The 23,279-nt window shown below is 37.8% G+C and overlaps 1 protein-coding gene across 6 annotated transcripts in view; it reads right to left on the minus strand.

Annotated features, from left to right (window-relative positions):
• The window catches only part of grik1 (glutamate ionotropic receptor kainate type subunit 1), a 212,577-nt gene that overhangs the window by 75,683 nt on the left and 113,615 nt on the right, over positions 1-23,279 (minus strand). For all 6 annotated transcript variants that reach the window (XM_008107619.2, XM_008107618.2, XM_003219044.3 and 3 more), the window contains exons 5-7: positions 14,358-14,411; positions 8,259-8,432; positions 5,197-5,340 (exon numbers count right to left, since the gene is read on the minus strand). In XM_008107619.2, the coding sequence (XP_008105826.2) occupies positions 5,197-5,340; positions 8,259-8,432; positions 14,358-14,411 (372 nt within the window). The remainder of the gene's footprint in view (positions 1-5,196; positions 5,341-8,258; positions 8,433-14,357; positions 14,412-23,279) is intronic.

Below are 23,279 nucleotides of genomic sequence, written 5' to 3' on the forward strand. Positions count from 1 at the left end.
AATGATACTATTATCTGTGAGTGCAACAACTAGCATGGTTCGTACTCCCAAGTCTTGTTAAAATTTGAAAATACCAGAGCCACTGCTGTATTGCCCAAGAGCTCAAACACAAGTAAAATTGATGAGTTCAGGAACCATTTCAGCTTCCTGAAAAATGGATGTGGTCTGCAGCAATTTTCAGGAGTTTTTCAGTCTGCATCCATCTGCCACTACCATACACTGCTATTATTCAGCAGCTCAGTAGTGGTTAAAATTAAAAACAAAGCAAGATTAAGCAAAACAAGATTGCAGATTAAAACAAAATGCACAAGGACCATGTGTCCCCAAGAATCTTCCTGGCAATTCCACATTTAAAACAAGATGCATGCTCCCCACTTGTGTGGTTTCAGATTAAAATTACACAAGTGGGCTTTTAAAAATTACTCCACTGCTACCTTGCTAACTTTGGCAATGCTGCTAAACTTAAAGCCTTTCTAAAGACATCTTTTTAAAAGTAAGTCCCTCTTTCAAGTATTATTTTAACTGGAAATGCATATATGTATTTTTATCAGTCCCACTACTGTGTTGCTAATTTTGGTGGTGGCTTTACTGTAAGAACCCTGTGTTAACCACCAGTGCATAAAGATAACAAGTAATTCTGTTATTATATATTTCACTACTTCATGTTTGAGAAAGAAAGAAAAAATACAACTGGTTTCTAAGAAAAAATGATTGCTTCATTGCATTTCAGCAAATTTGTTCTTTGATCCAGTATTCTAACAGAATAATGCACAAAGAACACATTTTATGAAACCCAACTAAAGAATGTGATTATGATTGTGATTTCTCAAGCACTTTACAGTCTCTGATGATACATATTTTATTTTTTAAAAAACAAAAACAAAATTCAAATGGAAGATTCTTATTTAAAGATTTTTTTTGTTTGCTTGCTTTTGCTCTGGTTGGTCAAAGAGAATTTGCTATCTGAGATGAAGAACAAGATGCCACCTCTTTTCCTTTCTATATAGAGCAAATTGGGCCAACAAATGAAATTTAATTCATTGTTGGTGATGAGACAGTGGCTTATTCCCAATATCGATAATAACATTGTCATTTAGGTACCTAGGGAATACATTATGTGATTTACACAATATTTTCTTCAAATAGCAGGAAGCAGCTAAAGAGTCCAGGAGAACTAACCAGCAAGACATTGCCCCACCTGCAGTCAAAGGGCAAACCCATGAGGTGGGAGGGGGCAGTTGATCCCCATGAGGGAGATCAGCTTTGGTTGGAGCTGGTTGGCTTCACCGGCCCCAATCATATGGTGAGGGGCAGGGCTGAGCCTATTTAAGGTCAATCCACACCTCCAGTACCTTCCTTTGCTTGGAGATTGTGATCCTTAAAAAGATGGATTTGGATTGGTGCAAAGTAAATAGAGAAATGAGACATGCCATGTTCTAGGCAAGGGTGGGGGTAATCCCCCACAAGGGCATTGTATTAAGATGGCCGGAGTTGTACAGGACTGATGGGGTGCACCTGTCAGTGGAAGGAAATGTGTTGTTCGTGGATAATTTCAAGGACGGAATCAAGGACATAGTGGCCAATCTGGTGGAGAAAGGGACTAGGCTGACACCTGTCCTTTTTGGTGGCATGTAAAAAACATGCAAAAGATTACATAGTCCTTTTAGGCATTGTGGCGCTCACCTTTATGACTTCTATAACAGTCTCTTTAGGTTTTATGGCTCGGGGAGGGGGGAGGGGAGGCTGTAAATGGGATTCCCTTTGGGGTTGGAATGAGGGCTTTTCATTCTTAAAAAAACTTTGAGGTTTGGGAAGGAGCAGACTCAAGATGGCCCTCCACTTAAGATTGGCCAAGGTGCACAGCTAAAGAATGTGAGGTAGCCCTATGGATCATGGTACTAGTACATGGTGCTAGTACTTGGAGGTGGTCAAATTAAGTGACACCTGGCTGAAGAATATTATCACCTAGATAGCTGACAACAAATGGTAATCCCTTACAAGTTGTTTTCGCTGACAGGTTAACTCAGTATACAGGTTCTCACAGAAAATCTAAATAAATAAATAGGTAAAGAAATGGCCCTTTGGTTCCATGTTTTGTGTCTGATCTCTTTATTTTATGGTGGGAATTCAAATTACTATCGCCCATGATTTCTCCATGATATTTGATGTGATGTTATGCTGCCTAAAAGTAGCAGCATCAGGCCTGGTTTTGCTGACCTTTGTAAGTTGAGAGGCTATTTCAGATTTGCTTTGCATCAAATTGCCAAAGCTTGGAACATTATTTTGAAAAGTTTGTGCATTCTGAGCTTGAAGCATTATTTTGAATAGTACTAATGTTACTTTTGAAAAAAACTGTCTACTTCTCATTACTCAACGAGTAACAAATTCATAACATATGACTAATGTTTGTGAAAATTATTCCCCAAATCCCACCCCCTGCCATTACCTCTTCAATGATACCAGTAACATGACCAATTGTTACATTATTTTGGAACAGGACCACTCTTGTGTTATGTTGCATACTTTCAAGTCATTTCTGACTTATGTTAACCTCAAATCAAATCTGCCTGTCTGTGGCAAAGAAAATGTGATTTGCCCAAGGTAACCCAGTTGGTCACAGGACAGCTTATATGCTCTTGTGATTCCTTTCTTACAGGTAGAATCGGTCAAAATCCATTTGTTACCTTCTCTTGAATAGACCTTTTGACCTTACAGAATATGTTTTTAGTCTATTTAAATTATGTTTATTGTTTTTAATTGTTTTAATCAATCAATATTGATTTCAATATTGATTGTATGACACCTTGAGATCTCATGATATAAGGTGATATGAATAAACTATAAATATAAAAGAATAAAAAAATTGGCCTAGGACAAAACAACAAAACTACATATCCCAGAAACACTAAACTTGGCAACACAACCCCTCATCCATGCCTCTACGTTCATACAACAAAAAGAAAAGAAAAATAAAGTCCTAATTAGAGGGAGAGGAATAATTGTTTTTATCCAATTACTGCCAGTTACAAGGCTAAACTCTGCCCACTTGGTCTCCTAGCAACCTACTCAGCCCAGGGGACAGGCACAGTTAGGCCTCAGGCCTCTTCTTATAGGCCTCAGGCCTATAAGATACAGATTATCTGATTTTAACTGGATTATATGGCAGTGTAGACTCAAGGCCCTTCCACACAGTTATATTACCCATTTATAATCTTATATTATCTGCTTTGAATTGGACTATCTTGAGTCCACACTGCCAGATAATTCACTTCAGTGTGCATTTTATACAGCTGTGTAGAAAGGGCCTCATATAATCCAGTTCTAAGCAGATAATATAAGATTATAAATATATAGTAGAGTCTCACTTATCCAACATAAACAGGCCGGCAGAATGTTGGATAAGTGAATATGTTGGATAATAAGAAGGGATTCAGGAAAAGCTGATTAAACATCAAATTAGGTAATGATTATACACATTAAGCACCAAATATCATGTTATACAACACATTTGACAGAAAAAGTAGTTCAATGCTCAGTAATGCTATGTTGTAATTACTGTATTTACAAATTTAGCACCAAAATATCACAATGAATTTAAAACATTGACTACAAAAACATTGACTACTAAAAGGCAGACTGCGTTGGATATTCCAGAACACTGGATAAGCGAATGTTGGATAAGTGAGATTCTACTGTAATATGAAATAATTACTGTGGTAATCCAGTCCAACCCAATTCTGCCATGGAGGACACAATCCAAGCACGCCCAACAGATGGCCACCCAGCCTCTCAATAATAATAATAATAATAATAATAATAAGAAGAAGAAGAAGAAGAAGAAGAAGAAGAAGAAGAATATCATACAATCATAAGGTTAGGAGACACCCCTAAGGATCATCCAGTTCACCTTCCTTCTACCATGCAGGATGTCACAAAACAAGCACTCCTGACAGATGGCCATCCAAGATCTGCACAGTAATAATAAAAATCGAATCATAGAATCAGACAGTTAGGAGAGACCCCTAAAGGCCATCCAATCCAACCCAACTCTGCCATTAGACGATACAATCCAAGCACTCCCAACAGATGGCCAGGCAGCCTCTCAATAATAATAATAAGAAGAATATCATACAATCCTAAGGTTAGCAGATACCCCTAAGGATCATCCAGTTCAACTTCCTTATATCATGCAGGAGGACACAATCCAACCACTCCTGACAGATGGCCATCCAATATCTGCACAATAATACACATCGAATCATAGCATCAGACAGTTAGGAGACACCCCTAAAGGCCATCCACTCCAACCCACATCTGCAATGCAGGACACAATCCAAGCACTCCCAACAGATGGCCACCCAGCCTCTCAATACTACTACTACTACTACTACTACTACTACTACTAATAATAATAACAACAAGAACAACAACATCATACAATCCTAAAGTTTGAAGTGACCCCTAAGGATCATCCAAACCAACTTCCTTCTACCATGCAGGAGGACACAATCCAAGCACTCCTGACAGATGGCCATCCAGCCTCTACATAATAATGATGATGAAGAAGAAGATGATGATGATGATGATGATGATGATGATGATGATGATGATGATAGAAGCATAGAATCCAAGAGTTTGGAGAGACCTCAAACGGCCATCCAGCCCAACCCTTTCTACTATGTAGCAGGACACAAACCAAGCATTCATAACACATGGACAACGTATAAATACTATACAATACTACACAGGGACATAGACCCCCTCTACCCTCACCACTTTCATAGTACACAAAAACCAAATGCATACTAAACATAAAGACAACCATACACCAGACATTCAATACCACCACTACCTCAACAATTTCTCACCAACACCACCAGACAACACCACAGCAACATGTGGCCGGGCACAGCTAGTAAGACTAATAATATATTAAGTACATTTGACAACTCTATTGGAAAGTTCATACAGTAAAGAGCTCTCATGGTTAAAGGTATGATGCAAATACGTTAATTGAGAATGATGATGATGGCACAATAAATAAATCTGACAACTATATCAGAAAGTTATTTCAGTAAAAAAAAAAAAGTGAAACAGGATATTCTGCTATTATTTACCAAGACACTAAATATGGCTTTGTTTGGAAGAAGACCCTGTGTACCGAACGACATTAAAAAGCAGATGTTCCATACTTACCTCTTTTATCAGGTTCATAAATCTTGGCCCAAACCGCCACGGCTTGTGTCTGTGACACTGCAGGGAACTGACAGTCATTTGGGAGGCACGCTGGGAAGCTACCGCTACCATGTAAACAGCATCATATATCAGAGCTGCTTCTGTCTGTTTTAGGGGAGAATAGAAAAGGCTTCTTAGACAACATCTTTAATACCACAGTGTTGTTTTCCACTGTCCACTATAAAATATTATCCTTGTGTTTGGTGTTTGTGACCCAGTAAATTATCTATGATGAAGTAATTGTGTATACAATCTTAGAGTTTTTTATGGGCCAGCAAAACTCTGGATCAGGAAATTTGGGTGCATTTAAATGAAGGAATCACTCTGAGACAAACCTAATATTGCAACAAAACTGTTAAAGCTAAATTCCTTTAATGCAAGATAGAAATACTTATTATAAAACATAGTAAACTTAACACCAGGATAAAAGGTGTAGAAATTTTGTTTACTTTACTGATGAGATAAGAATACTTTTTTCTAAACTAACCAGCCAACCCATTTTACAGGTATACCACTATGCTAACCCTGCAAAATCTGTTGGGAAATTGATAGATGAATTTTCTATTACATTAAGCTAAGTAAAATATGATTAAATATTGGGGAAAAATGTAATGTTGTGTTATCCAAATTTATCTGCTACTATTTCACACAGTGCAAATTTGGGATTACACTTGAAACACTAGTTCAAACTTAATTTGTTTATTTGGTTCATGTTGTTTCTGACTTATGGTAAATCTAAGGCATCACAAGGTTATTCAACAAGAAATTTTCAGAATAGGTTTGCCATTCTCTTTCTCTGAAGCTGAGACACTGTGATTTACTGAGTCTAGTTCAACACCCAAACCACCAAATCACACTGGTTTTTTTTTTATTAAACTGAATACAATCTAAAAAGTACATTAAAGCATATACTCATGAACAATGTTTATCTTTTCAAATGATTCAGATTCAGGGCTTTTAAAAACAAGCTGCAAAATACTTTGATTCTTTAACCATGTATGTCTTTTGTCTTCGACTTGACCATCCCATTTTAAAGTGATCAGATGGAAGAGGAAAGAGTCTTCCAATGTGGCTTCTTATGCAGAAATGGTATATGAGGACTGACTCTGCCATTGGAAATAATCATGCATCAGCCTCAGGTAGGCAACTTGGGGTCTTATGAAAGGGAAGCAATATTAACTACAGAATGTACACGTATCATTGTTTCTTTATTGCCAAGGAGAGACATGAGCCTGTATTTCTGTACATTGTTAATATAAATTGGTTTGCTTTGGAAACTGTCTACCTCAGTTTGTGCCATCGCCTGTCTCAGCCTTACACACTATATTTTCTCTGGCTGACCCTGATAGTTATCTGCTGAAATTCCCCTTCCTTCACCATTTTAAAAATCGAAGGTCACCTGTGTTGGGAATCACCCTGGACTACTCAAGTCTAAATGTAGTCAGATAGATGATAGAGTTAGATTGAGGGAATCCTTTCCCCGTTCCAAAGCATGCCTAGGTAGGCTTTAATATTGTTTCCTTCTTCCCGTCCTGTTTAGGTCACCCCCATCCTTTGATGCTTTAGAAATGTGATCTCTCCTAGGGTTGACGTAACTTCCCCAATTTGGTCTCTGGAATGTTTATGGCCCTAGAGAAGAAGAGACCCACGAGGTTGGTCGCCATTTGATCTTCCTGCTTTGTTCCAGAGAGAGGACGCACTTTGTCTGCTCTTCTAGTCAAGATGTAGCTATCTAGATCTTTGTTATTTTGATCCGTCTATGTGTTTATAGATCAGCTTATATTAGCTAGTTAGCTCCAAACCTTTTCTATCCATCAATGGATTTCTTTTTACCTCAATAAATGCTTTTAAACTTTAAAGCTAACTTTGCGTTCCTTTGCTGTCCTGAAGACTCAGAGGCTTTCCTAAACTCACACCACAGAAGTCTCACTGCTGCATTGGAAGAAATGCTTCCATTTACTCTGTTATTCAGGCCTGTAGCAAGGGGGGGGTTAGGGGTTCAACCCCCCCCTGAAAAATTTCAAGTTATAAAAAAAAACTTGATTTACTCATGAATTTTAACTGGTTAACCAAATCCCCATGCTAAATCTATGAGACGCAAAACATTAAGAGTCCCTCCAGGCACTATCTCAAGCAGATATTGACAGGTCTGTAGCAGGGGTGGGGGGTGCTAGGGGTTGAACCCCCCCCCCCAAATTTTCAACACCCCCCCCCCCCGATTTTTTTTCTGGCTATGGCCCTGCTGCTATTTTAATGGGAATTTACCTCATAAATGGGGTGATTTGAGCTTAACAGCTTATCAATTCCCAACAACCTGTCCCTCTGGTGAGACTATTTCCTAGTACTCTTGTACTTCTATTTCTTACCAAAACCAAGAGACTTTAAAACTGAAGAGGTCTCCAGTGAGCTTCTCATTTTCACTGATCCCCTGCTCATTCCTCACTTACAGCAGTGGGTTAACCAGCAACACATCATCATGTTCCTTACAATGTGTTTGAATGTTTTTTGGTGTGGGGACTTACTGCCACAAAGCAAATTTTAACTGCTAAATTACTGTAAACTAAATTGTAAAATCTATTTATGAAGCACATTATAGAAATATTGTCAACAGATATGCATTCACTAGGAATGTAAAGAACATGGGATGTTGGAATGTTCACATTGAAAATACACAATTGAGAATGCAATATTGTTGGCCACAGGTAGATTCTCAACAGCCTGCTAAGGCACTACTTGGGCTATGTCTGCTTGAAATAGGACTTCACAGATTCTGTTCTCATTAATGGTAGATTGGAACAAATCTGCCTTTTTCTGGGGATTTTACATCCTGATTTATCACTCCATTATGAGACGTGCATTTCAACTAACATTATAGAGGTCTATGATTGTGGCCAACATCCCTTTTCTGAGCCCAGGAAAGTTTTTCTTTCTGAATGTAACTAAAGTAGAAATTCCTTTCAGCATTTGGCTAATACTGATTAGCTTTATGTTATCAATATTGGAGATATACATTGTTCACTTACAGTCATCATGCCATCCAGGAGCCCAGTCTCTGGCTTGGGTGGTGCCTGTAGTCGTTCCATGGACCACTTCTCAATAACCGATGACACGTACACATTGTCAATGTTAAGCAGACGAAACCCTGTCATATTAACTCCACTGTATCTGTAGGGTTCCAAGTCTAGCGCAAACAAATCCTTTGTTGCCAAGATTTTTATATAAAAGAAAGAAAGATAATATTATGTCAATGATAAAAGTAGCTATCTTATACTGAATCAGCTCTACAGCCAGACAGTAGCTGATGGCTACCATTATGGCCAATGAATTTGCCCTAGGTTTTAGTCTGAACTTTAAAACATATATTGTACTCACTGAACTGTTTTGGGGATAGGACTTTGGAGATCTCCCTTAACATTAAAGCAAATAGTCAAGTAGGCCTCCTGCCCTACTCACATGGGAACTGGCAGGTGTCACTGTCATAATTGTAGTGTTAACCTGTATTAGTAATCAGTTTCAAAGTTGTTGTCTATGCCCCAAGAGTGATCTTCCTGTAGCTCTTTTACTAAAACTGGGTGTATCTAATGCAACCAGGCATAGTAACACAGTTTGATTTTCATCATCACTCACAGGGATTTGCATTTTTTATAGGTGACATAGTATATCTGAATATGAAATCCAATCTTTTTCACTGTCAATTTCTACCAAAATCCAGACATCTTGAAAATGTATTTTCAAAGCCTGCTAGAAACTACATTCATTATAAAATCTGTAGAACTGTGAGCCAAATAGGATTTATGATATACTTGATCTGCTGCAATGTAAGATATAAGATACTCAAAATTGCATTTTTTTTTTCAATAGAAGGCATTGGAATATTCAGAGTTGGTGGATATCATTCATGTAAACATGTTAAAGCTATCACCCCAAAAATACAAAAAAAAATGCATGAAGAATTGGCTGCTCATGGTAAAGAATATTTTCTGGCTTTGGGTTACAAAACTGCCAGCACTGAAATGAACAGTACTGTTTTACTACTTATGAACTTCATATTTCTCTTCCTCTGTCAGTTTTGGTATCTTTTTACCACAATGTCTGATATATATGTCAAATTGGTGAAGAAGTATTTCCACAAGTATTCAAAAAAAATTAAGCAGACATGCAATTGATACTTTAAGTGATGTTATTTTTGAGACACACTGTAGGTCACATATGGAAAGAAACAGAACGCACTTGTCAGGGTTTGAAAGATTTGAGCCAAGAAAATAAAATGTTGATATTAACAATTTTCTGAAAAAGCATGAACTTAGATCCAATGCTCTGACAGCAGAGTGTTTTCAACAAAATAAAACATCCTTCTCTCCTCCCTTTCCCACATCCTTAAAAAGTATGTAAGTTTAATACAGAATTAGGGAGGAGTTGTGTGTAATATCATGTTTTATTCTGTGATTACAGAAAAATCCTATAGTGAGCTACGTAAAATGTTCTTTCCAAATGGTGACAAAAAGTTTTGACATAGTTTATTAAACCACCCTGTTTATTAAACCGTCCTGAATCCCTTCGGGGAGAGAAGGTGGGTTATAAATAATGACACAGCAAACAAGATAGATATGCTGGATTTCATATCACAAAATCACAAGTCGAACACTTCCCAAGTATTTAGGACTGTGTGATGTATTTTCGGATGATGCGTGCAGATCCCAGTAGGGTGGCCTTTTGCAGTTGGCAGATCATAATTTTGTCAATGTCTATTGTTTCCTAATGCCGGCTGAGATCTTTTGGCAGGGCACTCAATGTGCCGATCACCACTGGGATCACCTGTACTGGTTTCTGCCAGAGTCTTTGAAGTTCAATCTTGAGGTCCTGATAGTGGCTGAATTTTTTCCTGTTGTTTTTCGTGAATGCAACTTTCACCTGGGATGGCAAAATCAATGATCCAAACCTTTTTCTTTTTCACAACTGTGAGGTCTGGTATGTTGTGTTCCAGAAGTTTGTCAGTCTGGATTTGGAAGTCCCACAGTATCTTTGCGTGTTCATTTTCCACAATCTTTGCAGGTTTGTGATCCCACCAGTTCTTTATGGCTGGGAGGTGGTACTTGAGGCATAAGTTCCAATGAATCCTTTGGGCCACATAGTTGTGCCTCTGTTTGTAGTCAGTCTGTGCGATTTTCTTACAACAGCTGAGGATATGATCAATGGTTTCGTCAGCTTCCTTGCACAGTCTGCATTTTGGGTCATCAGCTGATTTTTTGATCTTGGCCTTAATTGCATTTGTTCTGATGGCTTGCTCCTGGGCTGCAAGGATCAGGCCTTCTGTCTCCTTCTTCAGTGTCCCATTCGTGAGCCATAGTCAGGTCTTCTCCTTGTCGGCTTTTCCTTCAATTTTGTCAAGGAACTTTCCATGCAATGCTTTGTTGTGCCAGCTGTCAGCTCTAGTTTGTAGTGTGGTTTTCTTGTACTGTTTTTTTTGTCTGCTGTGCTTTGAGGAGTTTCTGATTTTTAACTTCAATCAAAGCAGGTTCTTCACTTTGCTTTACATATTCTGCCAAGGCATGTTCTTCTTCTTTGACTGCTTGTTTTACTTGTAAGAGTCCTCTGCCCCCTGATCTTCTAGGCAGATATAGCCGGTCAATATCACTGCGAGGGTGCAGTGAATGATGAATGGTTATGAGTTTTCTTGTTTTTCTGTCCAAATTGTCCAGTTCTGCCTGTATCCAATTTATAATGCCAGCAGTATATCTTATGACAGGTATGGCCCAGGTGTTTATGGCTTTGATGGTGTTGCCTCCATTGAGCTTGCTTTTGAGAATTTTTCTGACCCTTTGTGTGTATTCTTTGCTGACCACAGTTTTCACATGTTCATGCTTGATGTTGTCCAGCTGTAATATGCCCAGATATTTATAGGCCTCTGGGTGGTGACACTTTATCGTTTGGCCATTAGACATATTTATGCCCTCACACAAAAATATGATGACTTCCTTTAATCCTTTGTGGTTAGGGTTCTGTTATTTCTTTCCACTAGGCTATTCGTTGATCTTCTAACCCTAATTCTTCTCCAAATTTTAATGATCTATTAATTCTTCATTCTTCTGAAATAATTTTCTACTGGTTCCTAGTCCGTTTGTTTTATAGGATTTCCCGAATTCTTTTTGAGAAAAAAAGTTAATTGGTCCATATCTTTAACCTCCCTTACCTTGTTTCTCCAAGTGTCCTAATCTGGTGTTTCCTGTAATTTCCATGTTTTCACAAAGACAATGCCCGCTGCTGTCGATAAATATGTAAATGAAATGTCTTCATTTTTTGTTAAGGTCAAATCCTTATCTAATAAACCTAGAAGGTAGTATTCCGGTTTCTTTGGAAAAGTTCTTTTAAATAATTTTTGTACCTCCTCATGAATCTTTGTCCAGTATTTTACAAGTCCACCATAAGTGAAAAAAGCTTCCTTCATTGTCCAAACACTTCCAACATTTTGTATCGGCATTTTTATACATTTTTGACAATTTGATTGGTGTCATGCCCTCACTTTCAATGATTTTTCCCTTCTTCAATGCCACTGTTGAACATTTGTACAAACCAAACTCCATGCTGATATCAGTGCTAATTCCGACAGTGTTAGTCAGAGACTGGATTTCAGTTTCCATTTTCCCATACAGCTTCAGGTCATCCATGTACATCAAATGTGAAATTTTGTGAGATTTCTTAGATGTTTGATAGCCGAGATTTGTTTTTTGTAAGATTGTTGAAAGAGGGATCATGGCAATAATGAAAAGCAGAGGGGACAATGAGTTTCCCTGGAAAATTCCTCTTCTGATGTTGACAAGTCCATAGCTTTCATTTCCAACAAACAGTTCAGTTTTCCAGTGCTCCATCATGTTTTCAATAAAGGTGCCAACGTGTTTACTAATCCTGATGGGGTCCAGGCACTTGATGATCCAGCTGTGTGGGAGTGAGTCAAAGGCCTTTTTGTAGTCAATCCATGTCATGTGAAGATTAGCTTTTCAGCTTTTACAATTCTCCAGAATCATTTTGACAATTAATAACTAGTCTTTTGTGCACCTGCTTTTCTGTTTGTTGCCTTTCTGTTCATCTGGCAAGATGTTTTTTCTTCGAGATAGTCTTGAATTCTGTCAGCTATGATGCCAGTCAGTACTTCAAACATAGTGGGCAGACACGTTATTGGCCTGTAGTTTCCTGGTGCTGCTTCTTTTGCTGGATCCTTTTGTATCAGGTATGTTCTTCCACTTGTTAGCCATTCACTGATACTTCCTTTCTGCAGCATCTCATTGAATTGTTGGGCCATTTTTCCATGTAAACTAATCAGATATTTGAACCAAAATCTATGAAGTTGATCACTATCAGGCGATGTCCAGTTCTTGACATTTGCACTCGTTTGCTGATCATTTCAGTTGTTATTTCCATTTGTTCCATTTTGTTCTGTGAGAATTTTCCTTCAAACTCCTTTATCCACCCAGCGTTTTTGTTGTAGTTCTTATCATTTTCCCAAAGTTCTTTCTAGAACTTAGTTGTTGCAGTTTTCTCTGGCTTTATGGTTACTGTGTCTGTTGTTTGGTTCAGACTCTGGTAGAACCGTCTTTGGTCTGTTTGAAACAGTTGATTTTGTCTGTACTGAATGATTCTGGCTTCACATGTTTCAATTTTTCTAGCTGTTGATTTGATTTTTCACGATTTCCAAAGCTTCTTCAATTTTTCTGGTGTTCAGCCAGTACTTTCGGATCAGGTATTGCTTGATTTTGTCATTTTTCAATTTCTTCACTTTCATATTTTTCAGGTTACTTGCATCTGATCTAAGTTTCTTGATTTTCAACTCTAGCCTGACCTTCCACTTTGGTTTTCCAGTCGATTTCCTTTGGGGCTTCCTTGGTTGTAGGAGCCAAGCTCTTCTGTTATTATCACTGCTGCACTGTAGGCAAACTGGTTTGTTTGTTCAATTGATGTTATCTGGACAGTGGAAAGTACTGCATTCACAACTTTCATGAGAGATGTCTCTTGGGCACTGTTTTTAGAGTTGGGAGCCGCTTTCTTATTGCATTTGCTGTAGCATGAGCCATGATTTTATCCTTGAGCTCTTGTTGTCTTGCTGTCAAGGTTCCTGGTGGTTCAACAAGTGCTTCAAGTGCTGGTTCTTCAAATTCTTGCAGAAGCTCCATACTTTCTTCTGGTTCATTCTGTTCCACCATTCCAAGTGTTGCTGGAGTCTCTGTTGCTATCTGTACTGTGGTGTGATGGTAATTTGCTTTTCAGATTTTCTGAATTTCTTCGAGTTCAACTACACTGAACACTTTGTTTCTGATTATGAATCTTCGTTCATCAGCCAGTTGGGGTTCTGTTATCTGTGAGTCAGAGTACTCTTGTTTCCACAGTTGATGTATCCTTTTTTGGTAGCTGCACTTTTGAGGTTCAGATTTGTAATAGCATTTCATAACTGTGCGGGTTTCTGGCATTGTATATTTCTGCCGCTTCTGTGGCTGTTCATTTGTATTTTGATTCTGTAGCCCACTTGTCAATGGATGTCCAGAATCAGCAGCATCCACCGCGGTCCTTTTTATCCTGGGTGATGACCAAGCCAGTATAGACTTCGTTTGGGTTTGATTCTCCATAATGCTAATGGGTTAGGTGCTCTTAGTTCCACTCCTCAGCTGAGACCTCTCTGACTTGATTGGACCTGCCGGTAGTTACACAGCACCAGCACAGCTCTCAACATCATTGGAACAGTTAAGCACCCCCACCATGACAAGGTGGCACCTACAGGGGGAACTATTATTATTATTATTATTATTATTATTATTATTATTATTATTTATTATTATATTTGCTCTTTTCCATTTGTCCCCAATCATTTTCTTAGATAAGTTCTTGAAATATGAAGAAACAGACATGCAATTGCTGTTCTTCCTATGTCACAAAGATATTAAAATGTAGAGGAAATGGGACTGGTTAGTATGATAAATACAGTCTATTTGGTGACTTTCATTGCAAAATGGCTCTACAAGTAACAGCAATGCTTTGCAGCTAAGATGCTCATTTAATTCCTAATGGTGACACAAGAAGATGAAGGACTTTCACAGCATCCACTTTAATGGAAACAAGTTATCAAAATATCTTACCAAAGTTGTAAAAAAGTAGTGATAGTATTCAGTCATCATTCCCATGGAAAGGATCTATGGAGGAGGAAGAAATTAAGGATGAGTGAAAATCACAGCAAAAGTAATAAGCACAAGAGATTATAAACATATTCTCTAAATAAAGTGACTTCACAACTTAGATTGTCTTGTTTGATCTCCTACAGAATATAATTGGTCTACATGTTGCTAAAGGATGGCTCTCTTTGTACTTCTATTGTGGTTTAATTGTATCAGTACCTGTTTCACAAACATATATACACATAAATAGAAATAGGGAAGTGGGGCCTCTCTCATGCATTAAGTGACTGGAGAGTTTAAGAAAGGTTTTAACAAAATTCCAGGACTGGCTGGTGGCTTTTTTTTTTTATGTCAGCAGGCCATGAATTCCATCCATGTTTTCATATGTATAAAAGCACTGTCCAGGATGCTGAAGCTATTTTAGGAATGGGATTTAGTTCCTTGGATAGATCTTTTAAAGCTCAGACTAAAATTCAGAGTGGTTTCACTGCCCGATTAACATGAAAGCCACTAACTGTCTCTGCTGAATTGTTTGGTTTAGAGTTTTAAAATGTCAAATAACTTTTCATGTCACAAAAAGAAAGTTATTTTAATTAATTAATTATTAATAATTTATTATTTATGACATGGCTAATTTTTCGAAGAAAGAATAGTAAGTGTAAGTGATTAGTAATTTAACTGTGGTCTCAGTCTGGCACAGTAGAGAAAAAGACTAAGTTAGTAGGGTTCCTCTATTTTATTTTGTTTTCCATTTCTATAAGAAGGAACATATTTGTTCTTGTGACCTCTGTACATGCAACACTTGTGCAACCAATTATGCTAGGGCTTATGTAACCAGTTGCAAAAACAATTGCATTGTTTGATTGGCCACTGCGCTGAACTGCCCCCTTGCACACAGAGCAGAATTAAGAACAACGTCATTTTTGTTGACAGAATGGATGTTGGCCATTGTACTTCTACCATCTTAGAGGATGGGAACCTGACCAGTTTTGAAGACTATGTATTGTGAAATGGGGTTGGGAGTATTGATTCTTATAGGAAACAAAATACATTTGCGTAAAGAGAAAAGGTATTAAAAATAGTTGCAATATGATATATATATTCATCATTTTCTTTCACTTCAGTATGAACTCGGCATAGCCCACAATTCAATCTAAAATTTGTGTATTTGCCATAAGAGGAGGCCAGGAACCAGCCTCTGGAGAAAAATACATCAAGGCCTACATAGCATAAACATGTTCCTTCCCCAGGCATATCCAAAGTGAAAGCCATTTTCACAATACAGCCTGGGATGACGTAAAGTAGGGGTGCAATTATTTACTATTTTACCTCTTTTTTGTGTCAGGAATGACTTGAGAAATGGTAAGTCGCTACTGGTATGAGAGAATTGACCGTCTGCAAGGATGCTGCTCAGGGGACGCCCAGATGTTTAATGTTTTATCATCCTGTGGGAGGCATCTCTCATGTCCCTGCACGGAAAGCTGAAGCTGATAGATGGGAGCTCACCCTGCTCCCTGGATTCGAACGCTGACTTGTCGGTCAGCAGTCCTGCCAACACAAAGGTCTAACCCATTGCACCACCAGAGGCCCCTATTTTGCCATTAAAGAATGCAAAGAGTATTCTGAGCAATCTTCTTTCTGAGTTTTCAAAAACTACTGCTAGGTCAGCAGTTTTAATGCATATTTTTCTGTGCAGAAAATAGTATTATTTCTTGTGCAGAAAATGCTGTTTTCAATAGGGGGGGGGACACACAAACAAAGCCACATATGAATTTTTCACAAAATCAGTCTCAAACTTTGAAGTTTCTTATCAATCCAAGATTCTTCTCATAAAGGTTTCTCAAAATATGAGAAATATTTTAAATATTTTAACATATTCTATTACTATTATAAAACAGGACCCCATTACTATCACATCTACTCCTTTTGGACAAATGAGTAAAATCAGCCCAGCCATATTATCTGCTGCAACTCATTTATCTCTGGATCCTTGTAAAAGGCAACCAGAGATCTCTGCTCCAGATCATGATCGCAGCTTTATATGAAAAAAACACCTTAATTTTTATGTATTCCCCTGAGCACACATAAATAAAATAAAAAATGAGTGAGAGAAATTTCCATATAGACATATTCTGATGAATACCCAGAATCCATTTCATTGTATTCTGTATTATAATGAGAAAATTGAGATCCCAACTACATGATAGTAACTCTCCATTAGGCTTGATCAAGCCAAGACTTGGAACCAGCTGACAACATTCTTGTCTCTACAGGAAAACCATTAAAGTAATAATGTTCCATTTGTGGTAAAGAGTCAATTCCAAGCCCCAGAATAGCAGCTAGCAGCTGCTGTCATTTTAAAGTGCTGTCTGTGTATACTTGGAGCTCATACTGCTATCCTGGGGTGGTCTCCCTCTGTGCACAAGCTTTTAGTGCAAATGTATGGTAATAAATATGACAGAGTAAGCCAAGGAAATGTTACTTTAGACAGTGAATGTCCATGGGGAATTTAATGCTCCAAGGAGCTACAAAAAGACTATCAGAATGAACAAGCATAGCTTTGAAACTCTTAATATCGTGCAAAGTGATGTAAGTTAAAGCAAGGTCTCTATGGGAGTCATTGACTAGTCATTTGAGAGTGTGCTACTAAGAAACCAGCAACCTGCTGGTGACTAACTCTGACACCCAGTGTAAGGCACTGTTTCAAGGGGTATGTAGTAAAAGGAGGAATATGTCAGAAAAAGCCATCACTCTCAGGAGAGAAAATCACCCTTGCAGCTCCCAAGCTACTCTGGAATAGGGTTGTTGTATGTCTTTCGGGCTGTGGGGCCATGTTCCAGAAGTATTCTCTCCTGATGTTTCGCCCACATCTATGGCAGGCATCCTCAGAGGTTGTGAGGTATGGATAAACTAAGTAAGGAAAGGGAAGAATATATATCTGTGTAAAGTCCAAGGTGTGGCAAGAGTCCTTTGTCACTGGGAGCCAGCATTAATGTTTCAGTTAATCACCCTAATTAGCATTGGAGATGTTTTGTCCCTTGCCTGGGGGCATCCTTTGTTCAATCAAGCCTTCATTGTGTTGGTTCCCATCTACTGTTTTGATTTTGGAGTTTTGTAATACTGGTAGCCAGATTTTGTTCATTTGGAATAGACAGGGCAGACTTCTTTCTTGACAGAGAGGTTTGCCACCTCTTGTAGCTGCTATGCCCATGGCCACATCCTGTGCCACTTCCTCTTCCTAAACCAACATTATTGCAGCAGCCAATTGAGATCATAGCCATAATTTACTATAATTCTGGTGACATACTTAATGGCAGATAAAATAGGAAGGCCATCCAGTATTCTGTACCTGGCAAGCGATACAAAACTTTCCCGTTGTCCTGTCAATTTAACACTCCTTCCATCTCTTCCCTGATTATGAGGATGAACTATAAGTGTGCTGTATTCACTAATGCCTATATGCAAGAACCAGAAGAAGGCACATCTCTGCCATCTCTGCACAGACATTCATCTGCACTTTTCTCTTCTTCCCAGTTTAATACAGGTGAGTTTTTATGGCACTTTTATCCTAACATTTAAAGTAAGTGCTGATCTGTGTTTGTGATTGGTTGCTAACATGCTGATGTACTTTTTCTCACTATTTCACTGGTCTGGGGTAAAATAATACAACTGAAAAGTTCCAACAGTCCTAGTCCAATCCTTTACCAATGTGGGCATCTACAGCTACAACATCACTAAGATATGGACATCTACGTTCTATTTACAAATCTCAAATTAGGAGAATCTGCCATTTGCCAAGGTAGCCCGATCCATTGACAAACAAGATTGATCTTGTTTCAAGATTGATCTCACCTACAGTAGTCCCATTGAACTCAGTGGTATGCAAATTGTTGATAACAAGTCCAATTCATTTCAATGTGTCTACTGCCTAGGTGTGACTATCATTGGATTTGTGTCCATTTTGTTTTAGTTGCATTTCTGTTTTTATTTGTTATCTACCTTTACAGGCATTTTTGGTAGAAAGGGATTTTAAATAAATAAATAGTACATAAATATTCATTTCTATCCCATCCTTGGTTACTGAAATCCAAACAAACAACAGTTCTGCTTGTTTTGCTTGTAGGTATGCACCACTCTTCTTGCTGCCATTCTCTATGATTGGGAGTCATTATAACCACTTTCTTCTACCCAAGGTCTTTCCTGTTTCATCTTCCTTGACTTCACAAAAGTGCCTCAAATTGGGCAAGTGAGTGGCATGCTACTGCTGAGGTCAGAAGTACAATAAAAGCCAGGTTTGTGTCCTATGATTTTTCACCCTTTCTCAAATGTCTCTTTCCCAATGCAAAAATAGCCTTTGCTTTTTAGTTTCTTTAAGTTAGCTGCACCTGACTATTTGTTAGGAATTGCAAGGGGTAACTCCAGTTATCTGTCACCATAGTGGTAATGTAGTTGTATGTGGGAATTGTAGCTGGGAATTTGGAAGGTACAACTCCACAAATTCCTAACCAGTAAAGTTTCCAAGCTCCGATTCTGACTCATATGCAATCCATAGGATCATTGAACTAGTCAGGTTTGCATTACCCACAAATATTTTATCTTGCAGCTCAAATCAGACCACTAATTCCCTTTCACCCACCCCCTTTAGCAAGCTTTTCTTCCTCTCCGTTTTATTACTTTTCTCCAACCACTTAGCACTTGTTGGCAGAATATGGAATAACAGACTGACCATGAGAAATTTTTAAAAATGTAGGTGTCCAATTCCCACTCGGTCCAAATACACAAGATTAGAATGCAGAGGAGATCGTTTTCATTATTAGTATTTTTTTCCTACACAACTATTTGGTTCAAAGAATTTAAGAATAGCACAGAAGGATCGAAATGTGTAAGATCTGTTGACTGAACAGCTTGGCAGTATCTGTTGGTATAGATACCACCAGCCAATTTTCTCCAGATCATAGAGGTTACAAACTCCATCAAAGAAGTATGAAAGATGGATTCTACTTGTCCAGGGCTTTACTTAATAACATGTAATCATATCTCCTTTACAGATAGTATTCAAGCAAAGTATAATCTCTCCCTCTGGGATAGAAAAAGTCCATAATATTCTGTCAAGATGTATAGAGGCTTCAGATTTCCAGGCTATAATATTGAAAATGTATCTCTCTCTTTCACTCATACTCATTTCCCCCAAGAGGAAACTGCAAATAGGTGTGATTAGAATTACTTCTGATTTTTTTCTATTGTTTGGTTGTGACCAAATCGATGTTCTGTAGACACAATATATCACAAGAGATGTCTCCTATCCATGTTGATAGTAGCACTTTAATCTTTTAATACAATGAATCTTCACCAGATGAAAAGGAAAGGATAATCTGGTGCCAGGAGATTTGAACTTTATCAGTTAATTTCTTTTGTTGTGTTCTTGCTACAAAACACATGATCTTATTACTCATGAGATAAACTTAATTTCTTGGCTTTGTACAATATAATATTTATATTTATTATTTTATTATTATACTTATTTATAATATAACACTTTTCTCTTAAAGAGACTCAAAGCAGTGAACAGTGATATGAATAATATAATACATGAAATTTAACTAATATATACAGTAAGCATATCAAACATATGATATGGAAAATGGCAGTACAAGATCTCAGAAGGTGGTATTCTAGAGCAGTGGTTCTCAACCTGGGGTCCCCAGATGTTTTTGGCCTACAACTCCCAGAAATCCCAGCCAATTTAACAGCTGTTAGGATTTCTGGGAGTTAAAGGCCAAAAACATCCGGGGGGGCCAGGTTGAAAACCACTGTTTTAGAGCAGAACCACAAACTGATGCAAAGAATTGAGAGAATATTTCCAAAACATTTGAAAAAAATGGTTTGGAAATGGCCAACTGTTGAAAAATGCTGCAGTAAGGAGGATCCTGGACTGGTAAGAATCTTCACAATTTGAGATTTATTCTAGATAAAAAGCATGTGTGTTTATTTTGCATAGAAAACAGCATTTTTCTGAGGAGGAAATAATATTTTTGCATTTCAATACAATTTTTCGTACAGAAAACTGTTCTTCTATTTATTGCATTCTGCATTTGACGTACAGCCTATTTCAGCACAAAATAACTATGTGTGAAGTTTTTGCAAAGAGTAAGTCTTGAGTTGTGAAGAAAGAAATGAACCTACTTTATAGGCAACATTTAGCATTTGCAGTGGAAGCTACCGGGAACCTAATCTCCTGAGAAAGAAATAATGGGTGCAAAAATCTTATTAAAAAGGAAATCCAAAATCCCAAGAGTCAATGCTAAAGATGGACCAATCTGTCTGTGTCTTGTTTGGGTACAAGTTAATGAACATGACCTTTCCACCATCACGTCTGCAATTTCAAAAGAAAATCTGATCTTTTCCTTTTTGAAATAAAAGCACACATTTTCACATTCAACATATATTTAAACCAAATATAACCAGTTTTGTATGCACTTGGTGCATTTTTAAGCCAAGAACTGTATTGGAAAATTCTGACAATATTTGAAAGCAAGAGGACAATCATATTCAGATTGGCATATTAGTCTGGGAAATGCAAATCAAGTTAAGTTCATTTAAAAATGAGGATTTAATCAAATCTTTTGACATTTTTGCTAAGCTTCACTTGGACATTCATTTCCTTGCAGATAAGCTGCAAACAGGTTTCTCTCATATTTTAACTAATTGAGGCTCCGCTCCCTGGAAAAGAATGGTGCCTGCCATGAACTCTGAACCATAAATTATCTGCAAGTGCTGCAATCAACCTGAGTGGTAGAATTTTTTTTCATAATACACTTGATGTTGTAATTCTTATCTCAAGTGACTGGTCTTGAGTAGATACTAAATCTTCTTTTCATCCTAAATCCTTACCTTCCACCATCTCCAGGAGAGAGAAAAAACAGTTCTAGAGCTTATATCTGGGAAAGTTCACATAACTGTTATTTCATAATTGATTTTGTGAGAGAGTGGAATCAATTTGGGCATTCAATCATGCCGAGTGACACCTTGACCCCACTTGTGTTCGCTGGCCTCAGCCTGCACTGGAATAGGTGAACAGGAAATCCTGTTCTATCCATATAGGCTCATCCTCTGACTCAGCACCTAATTATACAGGCTGCTAAATCTTAATAGAAGGTCACAGAAGGCATCCATCTTCAGACCTTCCTCTTCATTGTGAGACAGCAGCAAGGACAAGACCATGAGTTGTAAGGCCAGTGGACATGGCCTCATTCCAGGCAATGTTAACTATGTCATTATGAACAACAGCAAAAATTTTACTCTTCCTCTTCCCTAAGTATCTTCCTAATAAGGAATTAGGTTTGCTATCTCTCTACTAAGTAGCAAAAATGCATGGTCAATAGGGAGGGAAAGGATATTCTAAAACATTAGGGAAATGCACAAAAAAGATCCTTCAATGCTAGGAAAACCTGACAAGGAGAACCCTAGAGCAACCTTATATCTTCAAGTCTGAGATTTACTCTGCTTGAGAAATGCACAAATATGTTTTGCCTTGGAGGAAAGAAATGAGGAACATTCTCTAAATAAATCTTGACAAGAAAGCCTTATGATAGGTTGCCATAAATCAGAGTCGACTTGGAGGTATATAGTAACAACTATGACTGTTTAGAACAGAAAGAAGCCAGCCCTTCCTTATTCCTTGAATTAATAATGTCTTCTCATAGTACCCATAATCATCATGCCTTGGCGGATCCATTGTGACTTTTTGAATCTGGGCATGTGAAGTCCCACTAGGACATTCAAAAAGATTGTTAGGAAACTATAGCTCCATATGATTACACAGAACTTCAAAACCAATTTTGAGTTTTTAACATCATCCCTATTTTATTAGATCACTGAGGGCTTTTATCAGTGGATACACACATTGCTGTCAGAGTTAGTAATTTGCCTGGTAGCTCTAAAATAAGATGGTCAGAAGTCAAACCAACATTTATTGTGGAGAAGATATTACCTGATTGTGATTAGTTTCCCTTATATTTCTTGTTCTTCTAAATCTCAGGGGTTTTTAGATAAGCAGGAGATTATAGAATTCGGTAACTTCCTGAAAAAAATCTATTCTGAAATAGAATCTTATTGTAGGTCAGACATTTTGTCTACTATTTGACAGTTTTTGGACTGCCACCAGCTCTCAAGAATCTTAAATAAAGGTGTCTTCAGAACTTGCAAAAAAAAATGGACTACTGCTTCTCTTTCACAACACTTTCTTGTATCAGTAAAACTTGTACACTTAGGTGATGTTCTTTTTACTTCTGTGCTAGTTTGGTTTATTTCTTAACTTAGTTTAGCAGTATGCATGTGCACCCTTTCCCAAAATAAGCAGGGAAAAACAATCTAGAAGGGCAAATAATACATATATAAATCACTAGTACCTTATTAAAAATGCAAGGAGTTGAATCAGCAAGTGTGCATGAAAAGCATATTTTTGCTACTCATTTGTGCCCCCTGCCCTACTTCTAAGTGCTTTAGTCCACATCAAAGTTGGTTATACACAAGGACAAGCAGTTTTCATATTGGATACAGGGCTGGGTGAGATGGAGAACTCAGGCCAACAGCAGTTACACTAAGAATCACTCTACTGCTGTATCTCCTTCCTTCATTCATGTTTCAGTTAACATTTTCCTTAAACCTAATAATATAGACATGTGAAAGGAAACAATCAAGTCTGGTTAAACTAAAAATATTTTGATGTGTTGTCAAAAGCTTTCATGGCCAGAATCACTGGGTTGTTGTGTGTTTTCCAGGCTGTATGGCCATGTTCCAGAAGCATTCTCTCTTGATGTTTCATCCACATCTATGGCAAGCATCCTCACAGGTTTTGAGATATATTGGAAAAACTAAGCAAGGAAG

Source organism: Anolis carolinensis, chromosome 3, assembly GCF_035594765.1.
Source record: "Anolis carolinensis isolate JA03-04 chromosome 3, rAnoCar3.1.pri, whole genome shotgun sequence".
Lineage (NCBI taxonomy): Eukaryota > Metazoa > Chordata > Lepidosauria > Squamata > Dactyloidae > Anolis > Anolis carolinensis.